Here is a 17,841-nt window from a genome sequence, read left to right on the forward strand (position 1 = left end):
TTTACCAATTGCTGAGCATATAGTGATACTTCAGTGTGGTTTTATTTTTATTTATTTATTTATGTTGGGTCTTCGTTTCTGTGCGAGGGCTTTCTCCAGTTGCGGCAAGCGGGGGCCACTCTTCATCGCGGTGCGCGGGCCTCTCACTATCGCGGCCTCTTGTTGCGGAGCGCAGGCTCCAGATGCGCAGGCTCAGTAATTGTAGCCCACGGGCCCAGCCGCTTTGAGGCATGTGGGATCTTCCCAGACCAGGGCTCGAACCCGTGTCGCCTGCACTGGCAGGCAGACTCTCAACCACTGCACCACCAGGGAAGCCCCTTCAGTGTGGTTTTAATTTGCATTTCCCTTTTTACTGATGAGCTTGAACACATTTTCATATCATTATTCGTCTTTTGAAATTCTTTAGTCAATTGCCTGTTCGTCTTTTTTACCTGTTTTTCTGTTGTATTGCCTGTATTTTTCTTAATGATGTGTAAGAGTTCTTTATATATTTTGCTTATGAGTATATTCCATGTTCTAAAAATTGCTGATATCTTCTTCCACTCTGAATTGTCCTTTAGCTTTCTTTATGGTTTCTTTTTGTGAACAGAAGTTCTTAATTTTGGTCAAATTTATCAATCTTTCCTTTTGTGCTTCACACTTATTAGGACTTATGTAAGAAATTCTTCCTTGGCCTATTTTTGAATCTTATATAAACAGATCATGCTATCTGTACTTTTTGTCCTGTTTAAGAAACCTTTGCTTACCATAAGACCATAAAGATATTCTCCAATGTTTTCTTCTCAATGTATGATTGTTGTTCCTTTATAAACTTTTCTTCTAAGGGGCTAAATTTTTACTGTAATATTCAGGTGTGGTTACCTTTATTCTGCCATATTTTGCTTCCAGTTGTATTTTTATTTTTTATTTTTTTAATGGACATTTATTTATTTATTTATTTATTTTATTATTTATTTATGGTTCTGTTGGGTCTTCGTTTCTGTGCGAGGGCTTTCTCCAGTTGCGGCAAGCGGGGGCCACTCTTCATCGCGGTGCGCGGGCCTCTCACTATCGCGGCCTCTCCCGTTGCGGAGCACAGGCTCCAGACGCGCAGGCTCAGTAGTTGTGGCTCACGGGCCTAGTTGCTCCGCGGCATGTGGGATCCTCCCAGACCAGGGCTCGAACCCGTGTCCCCTGCATTGGCAGGCAGATTCTCAACCACTGCGCCACCAGAGAAGCCCCCCGGTTGTATTTTTAAATCTGAGGAGTTATATCTTTTTCTTGTGATAGGAAATCCTTGGCAGTCATCTCTTCAAACATTACCTTGCTACCATTTCCTCTTTTCTCTCTTAAGCGCCTATTAAACAGACATTAGAACATCTGGATCACCTCCAATGGCTTAAACTCTTCATCTCTTTTTCCATTTATACTGCCTTTACGTAGAATTCCTTGCCTCGATTTGTATTGATTCACTAATATATTATTCAGTTATGTATGACCTTTTGGCTCTTCAGCTTATCCACTAAGTTTTTTTTTTAATTAGTATAGTTATTTATAAAATATAGTACATGCACAATAGGATATATATAACAATTAACATAAAATTATAAGATAATAACATATAAATCTCTAGATTTGCATATACAAGAGATTTACTAGGAAATACACCTAGGAATATAATTGCTGGGTCTTGGCATACATTTTTTCCCCCCCACCTTTAAAGAGTGATTTTTATTAAACTTTTTAAAATTTGCTTTAAAAAATCAGTTAACCTGTTGGATCCTGATATCTCCAGATAGTCACTTCAAGTCTCCATTCCACTTAGCTTGTATAGACATATAGCCAAAAAAGAGGGTAAAGGCTTCTGGGGCTTTGTCTGAGAATTTAGTGGATATTAAAACACACCAGACAGGCTGTGTGGCCCAGTTGACTTTAAATAGGCATACTTTCTTATTCAGCTTTACCAGGTAATACCAAACTGTTTTCCAAGTGTCTGTATCACCATCTTTCCCTGTAATTGATATTGTAAGATTTTTTTCATTTTTTAACAATCTGATTGGTGAGTATAAAATCTCATTTTGGGGCTTCCCTGGTGTCACAGTGGTTAAGAATCTGCCTGCCGCAGCCGCATAGCACAGGGAGATCAGCTCGGTGCTCTGTGACCACCTAGAGGGGTGGGATAGGGAGGGTGGGAGGGAGACGCAAGAGGGAGGGGATATGTGTGTATGTAGAGCTGATTCACTTTGTTATACAGCAGAAACTAACACACCATTATAAAGCAATTATACTCCAATAAAGATGTAAGACAAAAAGCATCCGCCTGCTGGGACTTCCCTGGTAGCACAGTGGTTAAGAATCCGCCTGCCAATGCAGGGGACACGGGTTCAATCCCTGGTCTGGGAAGATCCCACATGCCACGGAGCAACTAAGCCCATGTGCCACAACTACTGAGCCTGTGTGCCACAACTGCTGAAGCCCGCACACCTAGAGCCCATGCTCCGCAAGAAGAGAAGCCACCACAATGAGAAGCCCATGCACAGCAATGAAGGCACAACGCAGCCATAAATAAATAAGTAGAATAGAATAGAATCTGCCTGCCAATGCAGGGGACACGGGTTCGAGCCCTGGTCCGGGAACATCCCACGTGCCGCAGAGCAACTAAGACCATGCACCACAACTACTGAGCCTGTGCTCTAGAGCCCACATGCCACAACTACTAAGGTCCACGCGCCTAGAGCGCGTGCTCCACAACAAGAAAAGCCACCGCAATGAGAAGCCCGTGTACCGCAATGAAGAGTAGTCCCTGCTTGCTGCACACAGCAATGAAGACCCAATGCAGCCAAAAAAAACGTCTTATTTCATTGTTTTAAATTGAGTTTTCCTGGTTATTGTTGAAGATGATTATCTTTCCACATGTTTGGCCAATAGTGTCTCTTCTGTGTAATGCCATTTTTTTTTTTTAAACTGCTATCCCTCCCTTCTTTTAATTGCAGTAGCTGCAATGCAGCTATGTTCCACTTCATCTGATTTGATAATCTGCACTTTTTTTTTTAAGATTTATTTATTATTTATTTTTGGCTGTGTCGGGTCTTAGGTGCAGCACACCGGATCCTCGTTGAGGCATTCAGGATCCTCCACTGTGGTGCACAGGCTCCTCACTGTGGCACGCATGCCTTTCTCCAGTTGTGGTGTGCAGGCCCTCTCCTCTCTAGTTGTGGCATGCAGGCTCCAGGGCGCATGGGCTCTGCAGTTGTGGCACACGAGCTCAGCATTTGTGGCGCGTGAGCTCAGCAGTTGTGGCGTGTGGGCCCAGCTGCCCCGTGGCATGTGGGGTCCCAGTTCCCCAACCAGGGGTCAAACCCACGTCCCCCGCACTGTAAGATGGATTCTCTACGACTGGACCACCACAGAAGTCCCTATAATGCCATTTTGATCATTTTTTTATTAGACTATTTGTCTTTTTCCTAAAATTTATAGGAATTCCTTATATATTTTCTAGGTACTAATTTTTGGTCAGTAGCATGTTTTATAGACATCTTTTCCTGTGGTAGCTTATTTATTCATTTTCTTTATGATCTTTTGATGAACAGTAATTCTTTGTGTTATTATGGTTACATTATATATTTAATAGTTAAATTATATATAATTATATAATTTTATATAATTATACATAATTATAATTATATAAGTTTATTAAAAAATTCTACTTTTTTCCTTCATAGGCTTCACACCTTTGGGGTCATAAGAAACCTTTTCCTAGCCCCATTTTCTCCTGTTTTTTCTTCCAAGAATGTTTATGTTTTTACTCTCTTATTAAAGCCCTGTTAATGTAACTGGAGTTGATTTTCACAAATGGTATGAGATCAGTTATAATTTTTTCCCCGTAGAGAAAACAAATTATTTTTGCACCACTGAATGAAGAGTCCATTTGTTTTCCACTGATCCACAGTCACATATTAAAACTCCATGTATACATAGGTCACTCTTATTCCATTGGCCTTTTTATCTATACCTGTCCTAATTACTCTTGCTTTTATCAAAAGTCCTGATCTCTGATGGGACAGGTCCCTCCACCTTTTTCTTCAGAAGTATTTGGTTATACTTGTCTTTTTGGTCTTTCATATAAATTTTAAAATTAAGTAAAATTTCATTTATGTTGTTTTTTGTCAACATCCATTCATGATAAAAACTCTGAACAAAGGGGGAACATATCTCAGCATACTAAAGGCCATTTGTGACAAGCCCACAGCTAACATCATACTCAGTGGTAAAAAATTGAAAGCTTTTCCTTTAAGATCAGGAACGAGACACGGATCCCCACTCTCACCACTTTTATTCAACATAGTACCGGAAGTCTAAGCCAGAGCAACTACGGAAGAAAAAGAAATATAAGTCATCCAAATCAGAAAGGAAGAAGTAAAACTGTCACTATTTGCAGATAACATGATATTATATATAGAAAATCCCAAAGACTCCACTAAAAAAAATGTTAGAATTATTTATTTATTTTTTTTTAAAAAATTTATTTATTTATTATTTATGGCTGTGTTGGGTCTTCGTTTCTCTGCGAGGGCTTTCTCTAGTTGCGGCAAGCGGCCACTCTTCATCGCGGTGCGCGGGCCTCTCACTATCGCGGCCTCTCTTGTTGCAGAGCACGGGCTCCAGACGCGCAGGCTCAGTAATTGTGGCTCACGGGCTTAGTCGCTCCGCGGCATATGGGATCTTCCCAGACCAGGGCTCGAACCCGTGTCCCCTGCATTGGCAGGCAGACTCTCAACCACTGCGCCACCAGGGAAGCCCCTTATTTATTTATTTTTATTGACGTATAGTTGATTTACAATGTGTTAATTTCTGCTGTACAGCAAAGTGGTTCAGTTATACATATATACTTTTTTTAAAGCACTATTAATGTTTTCTTTTTTTTAATATTTTATTTATTTATTTTGTTTGGCTGCATTGGGTCTTCATTGCTGTGCACGGGCTTTCTCTAATTGCGGCAAGTGGGGGTTGCTCTTTGTTGCGGTGTGCGGGCTTCTCATTGCAGTGGCTTCTCTTGTTGTGGAGCACAGGCTCTAGGCACGTGGGCTTCACTAGTTGTGGCACGCGGGCTCAGCAGTTGTGGCTCACGGGCTCTAGAGCGCAGGCTCAGTAGTTGTGGCGCACGGGCTTAGTTGCTCCGTGGCACATGGGATGTTCCCGGACTAGGGCTCGAACCCGTGTCCCCTGCATTGGCAGGTAGATTCTTAACCACTGTGCAACCAGGGAAGTCCTATATATACATTTTTTTACTACTCTTTTCCATTATGGTTTATCATAGGATACTGAATATAGTTCTCTGTGCTATACAGCAGGACCTTGTTGTTTATCCATTCCATATATAATAGCTTACATCTGCTAACCCCAACCTCCCATTCCATCCCTTCCCAAATCCTCTCCCCCTTGGCAACCACAAGTCTGTTCTCTATGTCCGTGAGTGTGTTTCTGTTTCATAGATAGGTTTATTTGTGTCATATTTTAGATTCCACATATAAGTGATATCATGTGGTATTTGTCTTTCCTTTTCTGATTTCGCTTAGTATGATCATGTCTAGTTGCACCTATGTTGCTGCAAATGGCATTATTTCATTCTTTTTTATGGCTGAGTAGTATTCCATTGTATATATTTACCACATCTTCTTTATCCGTTCCTCTGTCGATGGAAATTTAGATTGTTTCCATGTCTTGGCTGTTGTGAATAGTGCTGCTGTGAACACAGAGGTGCATGTATCATTTTGGATTAGAGTTTTGTCTAATCCAAATGCTCAGGAGCGGGATTGCTGGATCATATGGTAATTCTGTTTTTAGAAAAACTGTTAGAATTAATAAATGAATTCAGTAAAGTTGCAGGATACAAAATCCACATACAAAAATCAGTTGCATGTCTATAGACTAGTAATGAACACTCAGAAAGAGAAATTAAGAAAAAAATCTCATTTACAAGTGCATCAAGAAAAAAAAGAATAAAGTACCTAGAAATAAATTTAACTAAGGAGGTGAAAAGACCTGTACATTGAAAACTATAAGACACTGATAAAAGAAATTGAAGAAGTCACAAATAAATGGAAAGCTATTCCATTTTCATGGATTGGAAGAATTAATATTGTTAAAATGTTCATACAACCCAAAGTAGTCTACAGGTTCAGTGCACTCCCTATCAAAATTCCAAGGCATCTTTCAGAGAAATAGAACAAACAATTCTAAAATTTGTATGAAACCTACAAAAGATTCTAAATTGTCAAAGTAATCTTGAGAAAGAAGAACAAAGCTGGAGGCATCATGCCTCTTGATTTCAAACTAGATTACAAAACTGTAGTAAAAATAGTATGGTATTGGCATAAAAACAAACACATAAATCAATGGAACAAAAGAGAGCCAAGAAATAAACCCACATGTATATGGTCAGTTAAAATGAAAAAGCCAAGAATATACAATGGGAAAAGGACAGTCTCTTCAATAAGTGGTATTGGAAATACTGGACCACTGTCTGACACCTTACACAAAAATCAACTCAGTATGGATTGAAGACTTGAATACAAGACCTGAAACCATAAAACTCCTAGAAGAAAACACAGAGGGTAAGCTCCTTGACATTAGTCTTGTATTTTTTTGGATATGACACCAAAGCAAAGGCAACAAAAGCAAAAATTAACAAATGGGATGACATCCAACTAAAAATCTGCACAGAAAAGGAAACCATAAGTGAAAAAGTCAGCCTACTGAATGAGAGAAAATATTTGCAAATCATATATTTAATAAGGAGTTAATATCTGTTTTATACACACACACACACACACACACACACACGCAAACACACAGAACTCATACAACTCAATAGCAAAAAAAAAATACAATTTAAAGAAAATATAAAAAGAAACAAATGGAAATTTTAGAACTGAAAAATACAATGGCCAAAAATTTTTAAACTCACTGGATAGGCTCAATAGGAGAATGGAGAGAACAGAGGGAAATTAGTGAACTAGAAGGTAGATCAAGAGAAATTAGCCAATATGAGTAACAGAAAAAAGATTGAAAACTTAAAAAGAGTGACTCAGGGACATGTGGGACAACAACAAAGCTTTCATATTTATGTCACTGAAGTCCCAAAAGGACCATAGTAAATGAAAGAACCATAGAAAAATAATGTGTTACTTGTAGGGAAACAAAGATTTGAATGACTAGATTTATCTTCATAAACCATGGAGGTCAGCAAAAAGTGGAACAATATTTTATTTGCTAAAGGACTGTCAACCCAGAATTCCATAGCCTGCAAATCTCTTCAGAAATGCAAGTAAAATTTAAAAAGACAATATTGCAAATGTACATGGCAACTGAAACTCTGGCCTGAGCATCCATGTGGGGCTAGGAAATAGTGGGGACAGTGGGTAATGAGAGAGAGTCTGTACCCTGTCTCAAAGGAGTAAGCACTTGTTAAGTCTAGGAGACAGCAGTCATGAGAATACAGGCCTAGTGCTGCCGCATAATCTGGTCCTTCAAGGAAAGGCAGAAATCCAGATTTCTGTATTAAATCTCCTGATATGTCAACACTGGTAACTAATTCAAAACTTTAGAGAACTATTGGGGCAACACCAAACACAAACATGTGAATAGGATACAACTTGATTCATTGGGTTTCTACTTATATAGAGTTATCTTTTTCTTTGAACCTCAGAAATTCTACCAAGGTATATCTAGTTAAAACTCTTTCCTTGGGACTTGCCTGGTGGTACAGTGGTTAAGACTCTGTGCTCCCAATGCAGGGGGCCTGGGTTCGATCCCTGGTCCAGGAACTAGATCCCACATGCATGCCGCAACTAAGAGTTCGCATGCTACAAATGAGGAGCTGGCGAGCCACAATTAAGGAGCCCATGAGCTGCAACTAAGGAGCCCACATGTCACAACTAAGAAGCTGGTGAGCTGCAACTAAGGTGCCCACGAGCCACAACTAAGGAGTCTGCCTGCCGCAGCTAAGACCCGACACATCCAAATAAGTAAATAAATAAATTTAAAAGAACAAAAACAAAAAGTCTTTCCTCATAAATTCTGCTCAGCACAGAAAGGAACCATCTGATTACTAAGAGTTTTCTTTGACTCTGGGAATTTGTCTTATTGTTGGTTTTGCATCATCACCATATTCTCCTTCTGGAACTCATATTTCACATTTATTTTATTTCCTATATAATTTTCCTTCCCCATGACCCTGTCATATTTTTGGGGGGGGGTGGGTCACCATTTCTATCTTTTCTCTTCTGAGAATTTTTTTTCAAGAGTTAATTCTAGTTATAGTGATGATTCACTTTTCACTGTGGAATTTGAAGATTTAGCTTACTTCATATACTCTTTCCTCATCCTCCATATATACTGTATATAGTATATATAATCCTCCATATATACTATATCACAATTGTAATTAAATTGTTGTTCAATTCACTCACTGACTATGTAAATGTTTTTTGTTGCTGAGCTCTGTAGTCACATTTCACTCCTTGTACAACTTTTCTTTACCATGGAGTTAAACCTTGTCTTAATTGAGAGTTTGCTTAGTTTTCTGTTTATCTGTCACTAATCTCTTTTCAGACACATCAGGTAACTGTGGGGTATTGTTTTGTTTTGTTGTTTTTGTTTTTGTATACTAGCCTGGTGTGTCCTTTATTTTTTTTGTTTTTAATTTTTATTGGAGTATAATGGCTTTACAATGTTGTATTTCTATTGTACAGGAAAGTGAATCAGTTATACATATATCCACTCTTTTATTTTTTAAATTTTTTTGTTTTAATTTTTTAAAGATTTTTTTTTCACGTGGACCATTTTTAACACCTTTATTGAATTTGTTACAGTGTTGCTTCTGTTTTGTTTTGGTTTTTTGGCCCTGAGGCATGTGGGATCTTAGCTTCCCTATAGAACCTGCACCCCCTCCATTGGAAGGCAGAGTCTTAACCACTGGTCTGCCAGGGAAGTCCCCTATCCACTCTTTTTTAGATTTCCTTCCCATTTAGGTCACCACAGAGCACTGAGTAGAGTTCCCTGTGCTATACAGTATATTCTCACTCATTTTCTGTTTTATATATAGTAGTGAATATATGTCAGTCCCAATCTCCCAATTCATCCCACCCCCCCCCCTTGGTAACAATAAGTTTATTTTTTACGTCTGTGACTCTGTGCTTTGCAAATAAGTTCATCTGTACCATTTTTCTAGATTCCACCTATAAGTGATATTATACGATATTTGTCTTTCTCTTTCTGACTTACTTTACTCTATGACAATCTCTAGGTCCATCCATGTCACTGCAAATGGCATTATTTCGTTTCTTTTTATGGCGGAGTAATATTCCATTGTATATGTGTACCACATCTCCTTTATCCATTCCTCTGTTGATGGACATTTAGGTTGCTGCCATGTCCTGGCTATTGTACATAGTGCTGCAATGAACATTGGGTTCATTCATGCATCCTTTTGAATTATGGTTTTCTCCGGATATATGCCCAGGAGTGGGATTGCTGGGTCATATGGCAGCTCTATTTTTAGTTTTTTAAGGGACCTCCATACTGTTCTCCATAGTGGCTGTACCAATTTACATTCCCACCAACAGTGTAGGGGGGTTCCTTTTTCTCCACACCCTCTCCAGCATTTACTGTTTGTAGATTTTTTGATGATGGCCATTCTGACCAGTGTGAGGTGATACCTCATTGTAGTTTTGATTTGCATTTCTCTAATAATTAGTGATATTGAGCGTATTTTCATGTGTTTTTTGCCCATCTGTATGTCGTCTTTGAAGAAGTGTCTATTTAGATCTTCCACCCATTTTTTGATTGGGTTGTTTGATTTTTTGATATTGAGCTGTATGAGCTGTTTGTGTATTTTGGAGATTAATCCCTTGTCAGTTGCTTCATTTGCAAATATTTTCTCCAGTTCTGTGGTTTGTTTTTTAACTGAGATATCCCTCCTCTAATCCTCTGTTCTTCCTCCCCAGGTGTGATTGTAACATAGCTTTATTTTAGAATTTTCCTTTATTATCATCCAGTGGATTCCCTTAGGATCATCCCTTTGATTCCCTTAACTCCCCCCCTTTGAATTCGTTTTGATTCTCTTCTGTATTTGCATGCCTTGGATACTTTTGTATACCTAGACTGTTGGATCTCTTGCCTTCCTCCTTCTTGATTTGTTTTCTTATTATTCTGAAGCACATCTTTCAAAAGCAACCAAAGGAAGGATGCAAAAGAAGTAAATAGAAAGTATATTTTGTGAATCCTTTCATGAATAAAAATGTTTTCATTTCACTCTCATAATTTGATTGATAATTTGACTGGAGATGTCATTTTAGGTGGAAAAACTGACTTCAACTTTTTAAAGGCATTGCTCCAAGGATTTCTAAAATCTTCTATTATCTAGTGTTGTGGAGAAGTCCAAAACCCATTCAGGTTCTTAATTCTTTTAAGTGACCTGTTTAATCTCTTCGGAAGCTTTTAGCATTTGTTATTTATTTATGATGTTCTAATATTTCGTGTTGAGGTATCATGGTGTTGATTTTATTCTTTCTTGTACCAGGGCACTCACTTATTCCAGAAACTAAAAATCTCTGAAATTTTCTTCTGTTATTTTGTTGATCATTTGTTCCGCATTGTTTTCTCTTTTTCTGTGTTCTCTATGTTTCAAATGTTGATTGATCATTTTTTATGTCCAGTGCTTGGCACCATGTCTGACACATAGTAAGAGCTCATTAAATTTTTTGAATGATTGAACACTTGTAATTCAGATCTTAAATTTTTTGTGCTATCTCTAGAATTTCTTTTTCTTTTTTTTAAATTGAAGTATAGTTGATTTACAATGTTGTGTTAGTTTCTGGTGTACAGTGAAGTGATTCAGTTATACATGTATATATACATATTATTTTTTCATATAGTTCTCTGTGCTATACAGTAGGACCTTGTTGTTTATCTATTTTATATATAGTAGTTTGTATCTGCTCTTTTTTTTTTTTTTCTTGTTCCATCTCTCTTTTTATGTTGTACTTTCCGTGAGGTTTTATTAAGTTCTCATCTTTGTATTTTTATTTAAAAAAATTTTTCAGTATTTCTTTTTCTGACATCATTTTCTTATGGAATTGCTATATAATATTGTTTTTAGAAGCATTCTTTTCTTTTCTTTTTTTTTTAGAAGCATTCTTCTTTTGAATTTTGGTTTTTTTCCTCCATTGTCTCTCCTGTTTCTCTTTGTGTATTTTAAGCTCTTATGTTTTTTTTGTTTTTGTTTTTAATTAATTTATTTATTTTTGGCTGTGTTGGGTCTTCGTTGCTGTGTGCTGACTTTTTCTAGTTGTGGCGAGTGGGGGCTACTCTTCGTTGTGGTGCGCAGGCTTCTCATTGTGGTGGCTTCTCTTGTTGCCGAGCACGGGCTCTAGGCACGTGGGCTTCAGTAGTTGTGGCACGCAGGCTCAGTAGTGTGGCTCATGGGCTCTAGAGCGCAGGCTCGGTAGTTGTGGTGCATGGGCTTAGTTGCTCCATGGCATGGGGGATCTTTCCGGACCAGGGCTCGAACACGTGTCCCCTGCATTGGCAGGCAGATTCTTAACCACTGCGCCACCAGGGAAGTCCCTTAAGCTCTTATATTTAATGTTTTCCTGAAATAGCTAGTGACTCAAAGCTATTTGCTCATATAAAACTGTGGCATTAAAAAGCTGATTTGAGCTTATTTGTGACAGGATTTGTAGATTTATTGGTGGTAGTCACTGTAGCGTGATCTGCCTAGAACAGTTCATTGGCTGACACCACCTATCAGGTCTTTTCTCTTGGGCTGATTTTCTCCAGAATGGGTTCCTCTACTTTCTTTCTGGAATTAATAATATAAGCATGGCTGCCCGATTCTTGAGAGCTTTTGGGTATAGTGGACTGTGGAATCAGCCTGCTATATGGAGTAGGTTTGAGAATCTGCAGTCTGTCTGTTTCTTATAGATTTTCAGTTAATTATCCTTTTTGCAACCCTTATGCACCCTAGTTTCAAGGGTATCTGGTGATTGCATTCTTGAAAATATCTGGTATTCTACAATAAGACTAATCTGTGACTTAGGTTTCAAGGCTCAAGGTTAATACATCATTTATTACTATTCGATCTATTCTCTAGTTTCCAAATTTTTGTTGATGCCCTTTTTTTTCCCCACTCTCATTGTCCTCATGGAGTTTCTTCTTTTGTTGAATCTCATTACTGTCTTTAGTGGCACTTCATGAAAGAGCAGTAATAAATGCATATATCCAATGTACCATATTTGCAAAAAGTGTGTCCTTTTTTTTTTAATTAATTAATTTTTTTGGCCACGTTGGGTCTTCGTTGCTGTGTGCAGTCTTTCTCTAGTTGCAGCGAGCAGGGACTGCTCTTCGTTGCGGTGTGCGGGCTTTTCATTGCAGTGGCTTCTGTTGTTGCGGAGCACAGGCTCTAGATGCACGGGCTTCAGTAGTTGTGGCTCACGGGCTCTAGAGCGCAGGCTCAGTAGTTGTGGCACATGGGCTTAGTTGCTCTGCGGCATGTGGGATCTTCCCGGACCAGGGATTGAACCTGTGTCCCCTGCATTGGCAGGTGGATTCTTAACCACTGCGCCACCAGGGAAGTCCCTGTCCTTTTTCCCTAGAGGAAATTTTTAGACATTTTTCATTAAGGAGTATATATTTAAATACTTTCTAATTGAGTCAGTCAGTAAATATTTGTTGATCTTCCAATATGTACCATGTGCCATGCTCAGAGTTGGATACACATTGATGAAGACAATAGACATTTTCCTTGCCTTCACAGAACATAAGACCTATTGAAGGATAAGATAGTAAATGAACCTAAATAAGTATGTAATTACAAATTATGAAAATCCTGTCAAGGAAGAGAACAGATTGCTAAAAATATAATTACAAGGAGGGTGTAATTTGGTCATAGGATCAGAGAAGACCTCAAAAAGTATGACCTTTATGTAGAGATTTGGAAAATAAGTAATAGTTACCAAGGCCAAGAGTAAAAGAAAATGCCTTCTATACATAAGGAAAAGTACCTAGAAAGGTCTAAACAGGGACTAATAGTTAGGAGCATTTGAAGAACTATAAAATAGGACCAATGTGGATGGAGCTTAGAAACCAAAATGGAGCATGGTGTGAGATTTGGTTGAAAGGTAGGCAGGAACCAGATCATTCAGAGTTTTGTAGACCACATTCAGGAGTTTGACTTTTATTGTAAGAGCAATATCGTATAGGAAACCACCAAAGGATTTTAAGCGGAGCATTGGCAGGCTAATGCCATTCTAGTGACATGGATTCAAGACTACAAACCTCAAGTGGAGAAACTAGGTTGGAGGCTATTCCAGTATTCCAAGGGAGAGATATTTCATATTAGGTATTATCTTGAATATAAAGGGAAGAGTGTCAGGATATATTTAGGAGCAATATTAAACAGTATTTGCTAAATAATTATATGAGAGGAAGATGAATAAGATGGTACTAGAATGATCTTCACTTTTTTGGCTTGAGGTTTTTCCTCTGGGTCCATAGTGTGGTCTTCAAAACACTTCACTTGCCTAACATCCCTATTTTTATATGGAAATTCTTCCATAATATTATCTCCCAAATACTAAATAATTATTTAATACCAAGTATTTTTTCATGTAGTATTCCCAGTCCTCACAATGATTATAAGAGTTAGTTATTCCTATCATAGAGACAGACACTTGGGAACTCAGAAAGATGAACTAATTTGCCCAAGAAAACAAAGCTTGTAATTAACTGAGTTTGAGTTCAAAACTCATACAACTGAATCTTGTACCTCTGATCTTTCAATAACAATACACTGCCTCCCATTATATTCTTTTCACTTCTCTTTGAACCTACAAATGCCCTTCCTGTCAGTTGGTCATCACTACTACAGTGCTTGTGCACTTGTTAAGTCCTCTCCTCTTTTTTCCTAAGTTCAGAATCACAGAATTCCAAGGCATAGTATTTTCATCAAACCTCAAGCATATACCATATCGAGCCACAGAAAATCCTCCCTATATAACACTCATGCTAGGTTCATTCAGCACCTGACTTTTCTTAAGGTACTCTCCCATCTGGATTGCCACCTTCTGTTTCCCTGTCATTGGTTGAAGAGAACCTAAGCCTCTAGTTACTTAATCTAGAATTTTCAGCAATGGTGGAAATGTCTGATGTTTGTGATTTCCAGTATGGTAGACATTGGCTATATTTGGCTATTTCTAACACTAGAAATGTGGATATTGCCATTGAGGAACTGAATTTGAATTTTTATTTAATCTTAATTATGTTAAATTCAAATAGACATATATGCTAGTAGCTACTGTAATGGACAACACAGATCTAACCAGGGCCTGGCAAACTTTTCAACAGGCCAGATAATAAATATTTTAGGCTTGCAGTCAATGTGGTCTCTGTTGCAACTGTAGCTCAAAAACAGCCATAGACAATACGTAAATGAATAAATGTGGCTGTGTTCCAGTAAAACTTTACTTATAAAAATTATTGCAGGGCTGCAGTACATAGTTTGCCAACCCCTGGACATTCTCCCTTAGACATATTCATTTAATCCTGACAACCACCCTATTAAGTGGTATGATCATTCCCCTTATTTTACAGTTCATGCTCTGCGCTATATGTGTGTTTGCATATGCTGTGAGATTTTGTGTGTGTGTATGTATGATTAGAGCCATCCTGTAACAAGGGAGTCTAAGGCATCTGTATATTTAGCAAGCTCCCGTAAGTAATTCTGATTTATAGCAACGTTTAGAAACCAGTGGCTTACTTACTGTCCTCACCTTACTATGTCATCTCTCTTCACTCTTCTTTTCTTGTCCATTTTTTTAAATTTCAGTTTAATTCTCCCATTTTAATTGAAGTTTTATTTCTCCCAAACAAGAAAAATGTGAGTGATTGCTTTCATATTTTCTTTCAGTCCTGGAGTCAAGATGTGAGACCAAGAAATTATTTCTGAAGAAGGAAATTTATGAAATAGAGTCAGCCCAGTGGGAGATAATGGAAAGACTTACAAGACATGACCTTCAGTGCTCTAGTTTCAGAGATGATTGGGAATGTAATGGCCAGTTTGAGAAACAACATGGCTCTCAGGAGGGACATTTCAGTCAACTGATATTCACCCATGAAGGCATGCCCACTTTTAGTCAACATCCATCCTTTACATTACAGCAAATCATTAGTAATAAAGAGAAATACTGTGCAACTAAGGAATATAGGAAAACCTTTAGACATGACTCACAGCTTACCACCCATCAGATAATTCATACTGTTGAGAAACCCTATGAATGTAAGGAATGTGGAAAGGCCTTTAGACATCCCTCAAGACTCAGTCATCATCAGAAAATTCATACTGGCAAGAAACCCTTTGAATGTAAGGAATGTGGAAAAACCTTTATTTGTGGCTCAGACCTTACTCGACATCACCGAATTCACACTGGTGAGAAACCCTATGAATGTAAGGAATGTGGAAAGGCCTTTAGTAGTGGCTCCAACTTCACTCGACATCAGAGAATTCACACTGGTGAAAAGCCCTATGAATGTAAAGAATGTGGGAAGGCCTTTAGTAGTGGCTCAAACTTTACTCAACATCAGAGAATTCATACAGGGGAGAAACCCTATGAATGTAAGGAATGTGGCAATGCCTTTAGTCAGAGTTCACAACTTATTAAACATCAGAGAATTCACACAGGTGAGAAACCCTATGAATGTAAGGAATGTGAAAAGGCTTTTCGTTCTGGTTCAGACCTTACTCGACATCAGAGAATTCATACTGGTGAGAAGCCCTATGAATGTAAGATATGTGGGAAAGCCTATTCTCAGAGTTCACAACTTATTAGTCATCATAGAATTCATACTAGTGAGAAACCCTATGAATATAGGGAATGTGGGAAGACCTTTAATTATGACTCACAGCTGATTCAACATCAAAATTTGTACTGGTGATAAAACATAGACTATATGAAATGTGTGCAAATGCTTTTATTTACAGCTCAAAACTATTAACATCAACTATTCAACAAAAGAGAATTTATCTCTATATTAATCCCTCTAAATAGAAGAAGGTAGAAACATCTTATTTGCTGACTACAGCTTGTTCAGCCCAAGAAAAATCATGTAGGAGAAACACCCTATGAGTAGAATATGTTTTGGAAGCCATTTAATAAAAGCCCCTATTTCCCTTGCCATCAGGTAATTCAGTCTAGTAAATACTCAGAATGACAACAGCACTTCTGGCACCTTTCTAATCTTATCTTAAACATCAGAGAATACATGCTGAAATGTAATCCTGTGATTTTCATTTTATTTTCCCCCCAATTTGTCTATAGTTGTAATATTCTTAATCTTTTAATCCATTTAAATTTATATAACTGTAAAGTCCATCTGTGTATATCATGGTTTGTAAAATATCTTTATTTTTAAGATACCTTTAAAACCCAAGAGCAGTGACCTCTTTATTTTTGAAGATAGCTTATTCCTTTTGCTCTTTACAAAATTTAGACTTTCTTGTTGTAAAAACGTTCATGTAATGACTTACCACTCAGTAAATAGAGATCCTTTACTATCTTTATGGTGTTTTCCTTGTGTTGCTATAATATCATTTCATCAAATCCTTATTGATAGACATTGTAGTTTCCTCCAGCATTTTTGCCATTATACACAGTGCCCTGACGGGCATTCTCCCTAGGTATATCTTTGTGTCAGGTCTTTTATTTTAATTGCAGAAATAATGCCTCAACATATATTTTCCTTATAATAGGTTTAAACATTACAAGTAAGGCCTTTGACCACTATCCTTGTACCCATATCCCTCCCTGTTTAGTATTTATCCTTCCTGAGCATTTTTCTATGTTTTTATACATATATGTTTTGATAGAAATTATAAAATGGGGATAATTATAATACCTACCTCATAATTTTGTGTGAAGATCAAATAAAGAGACACAAAGTGCTTAGAATTGTGCCTGTCATATAATAAATAGATACCCACAGAATGTTGGTCATTGTTAATTGTATTCACTGTTGTCATTATTAGTATTATTTGTTGAAAAGCAACTGTTTCTACAGACCTTACTCAACATCAGACAGGATAGATAATTGAAGAAAGACCCATTGAGGGTAATGAATTAAGAAATTTTCCATTATCAGTTACTTCCTATGGAACATGAAGTAATCCTGGGTGTTGGTGGGGAAAGTAATGTTTGTAATGAGTAGGAAACGCTGTATTCAGACTGGTGTCCTTTTCACTACATCATATAATGCCTAATATAAAGACAGACGATAATATAGACAAAACATTGGTGACACTGATGAAAAAATATGAAAAGACACAGCATTATGTTTGAAAATGAATATGCATATGTACATAAAGAGAAACCTTATAGTGACTGATTTTAAATGTTATACTGAATACAGTACTTCCAATACATTTGAAAACCTAAACAAAATTATTTTTTAGGAAAATAAAAATTACAGTATTGACTCAAAGAGAATTAGAACTCTTGGGAGACTCATAAACACAGGTAAAAGGGGAAATTTAGCGTGAGATATAGTAGCTATTACTAATGAAGCATCAAACCCAATTTCTTTTCAGGCAGAACTCTTTTTTAAAAAAATTGGGGTATAATTGATACCAACATTATATTAGTTTCAGGTGCACAACATAATAATCTGATGTTTGTATACATTGGAAAATGACCAGCATAATAAGTCTAGTTAACATCCACCACCATGCATACTTACAGAATGTTTTTTCTTGTGATGAGAACAGGCAAGACTTTATCAAGTATTCAAGGAACTATTTGTTATATAGAA

At 37.5% G+C, this 17,841-nt stretch overlaps 1 protein-coding gene across 2 annotated transcripts in view; it reads left to right on the forward strand.

The window, feature by feature from the left end:
- Window positions 1-16,593, forward strand: part of ZNF566 (zinc finger protein 566) — a 38,218-nt gene extending 21,625 nt beyond the window's left edge. For both annotated transcript variants that reach the window (XM_082367398.1, XM_082367399.1), the window contains exon 5: window positions 14,948-16,593. In XM_082367398.1, coding sequence (XP_082223524.1) covers window positions 14,948-15,972 — 1,025 coding nt within the window. In that variant the 3' untranslated portion in view covers window positions 15,973-16,593. The remainder of the gene's footprint in view (window positions 1-14,947) is intronic.
- Window positions 16,594-17,841: the final 1,248 nt, after the last annotated feature.

The sequence above is a fragment of the Balaenoptera borealis genome (genome assembly GCF_965194805.1).
Source record: "Balaenoptera borealis genome assembly, chromosome: 19".
NCBI classification, from domain to species: Eukaryota; Metazoa; Chordata; class Mammalia; order Artiodactyla; family Balaenopteridae; genus Balaenoptera; species Balaenoptera borealis.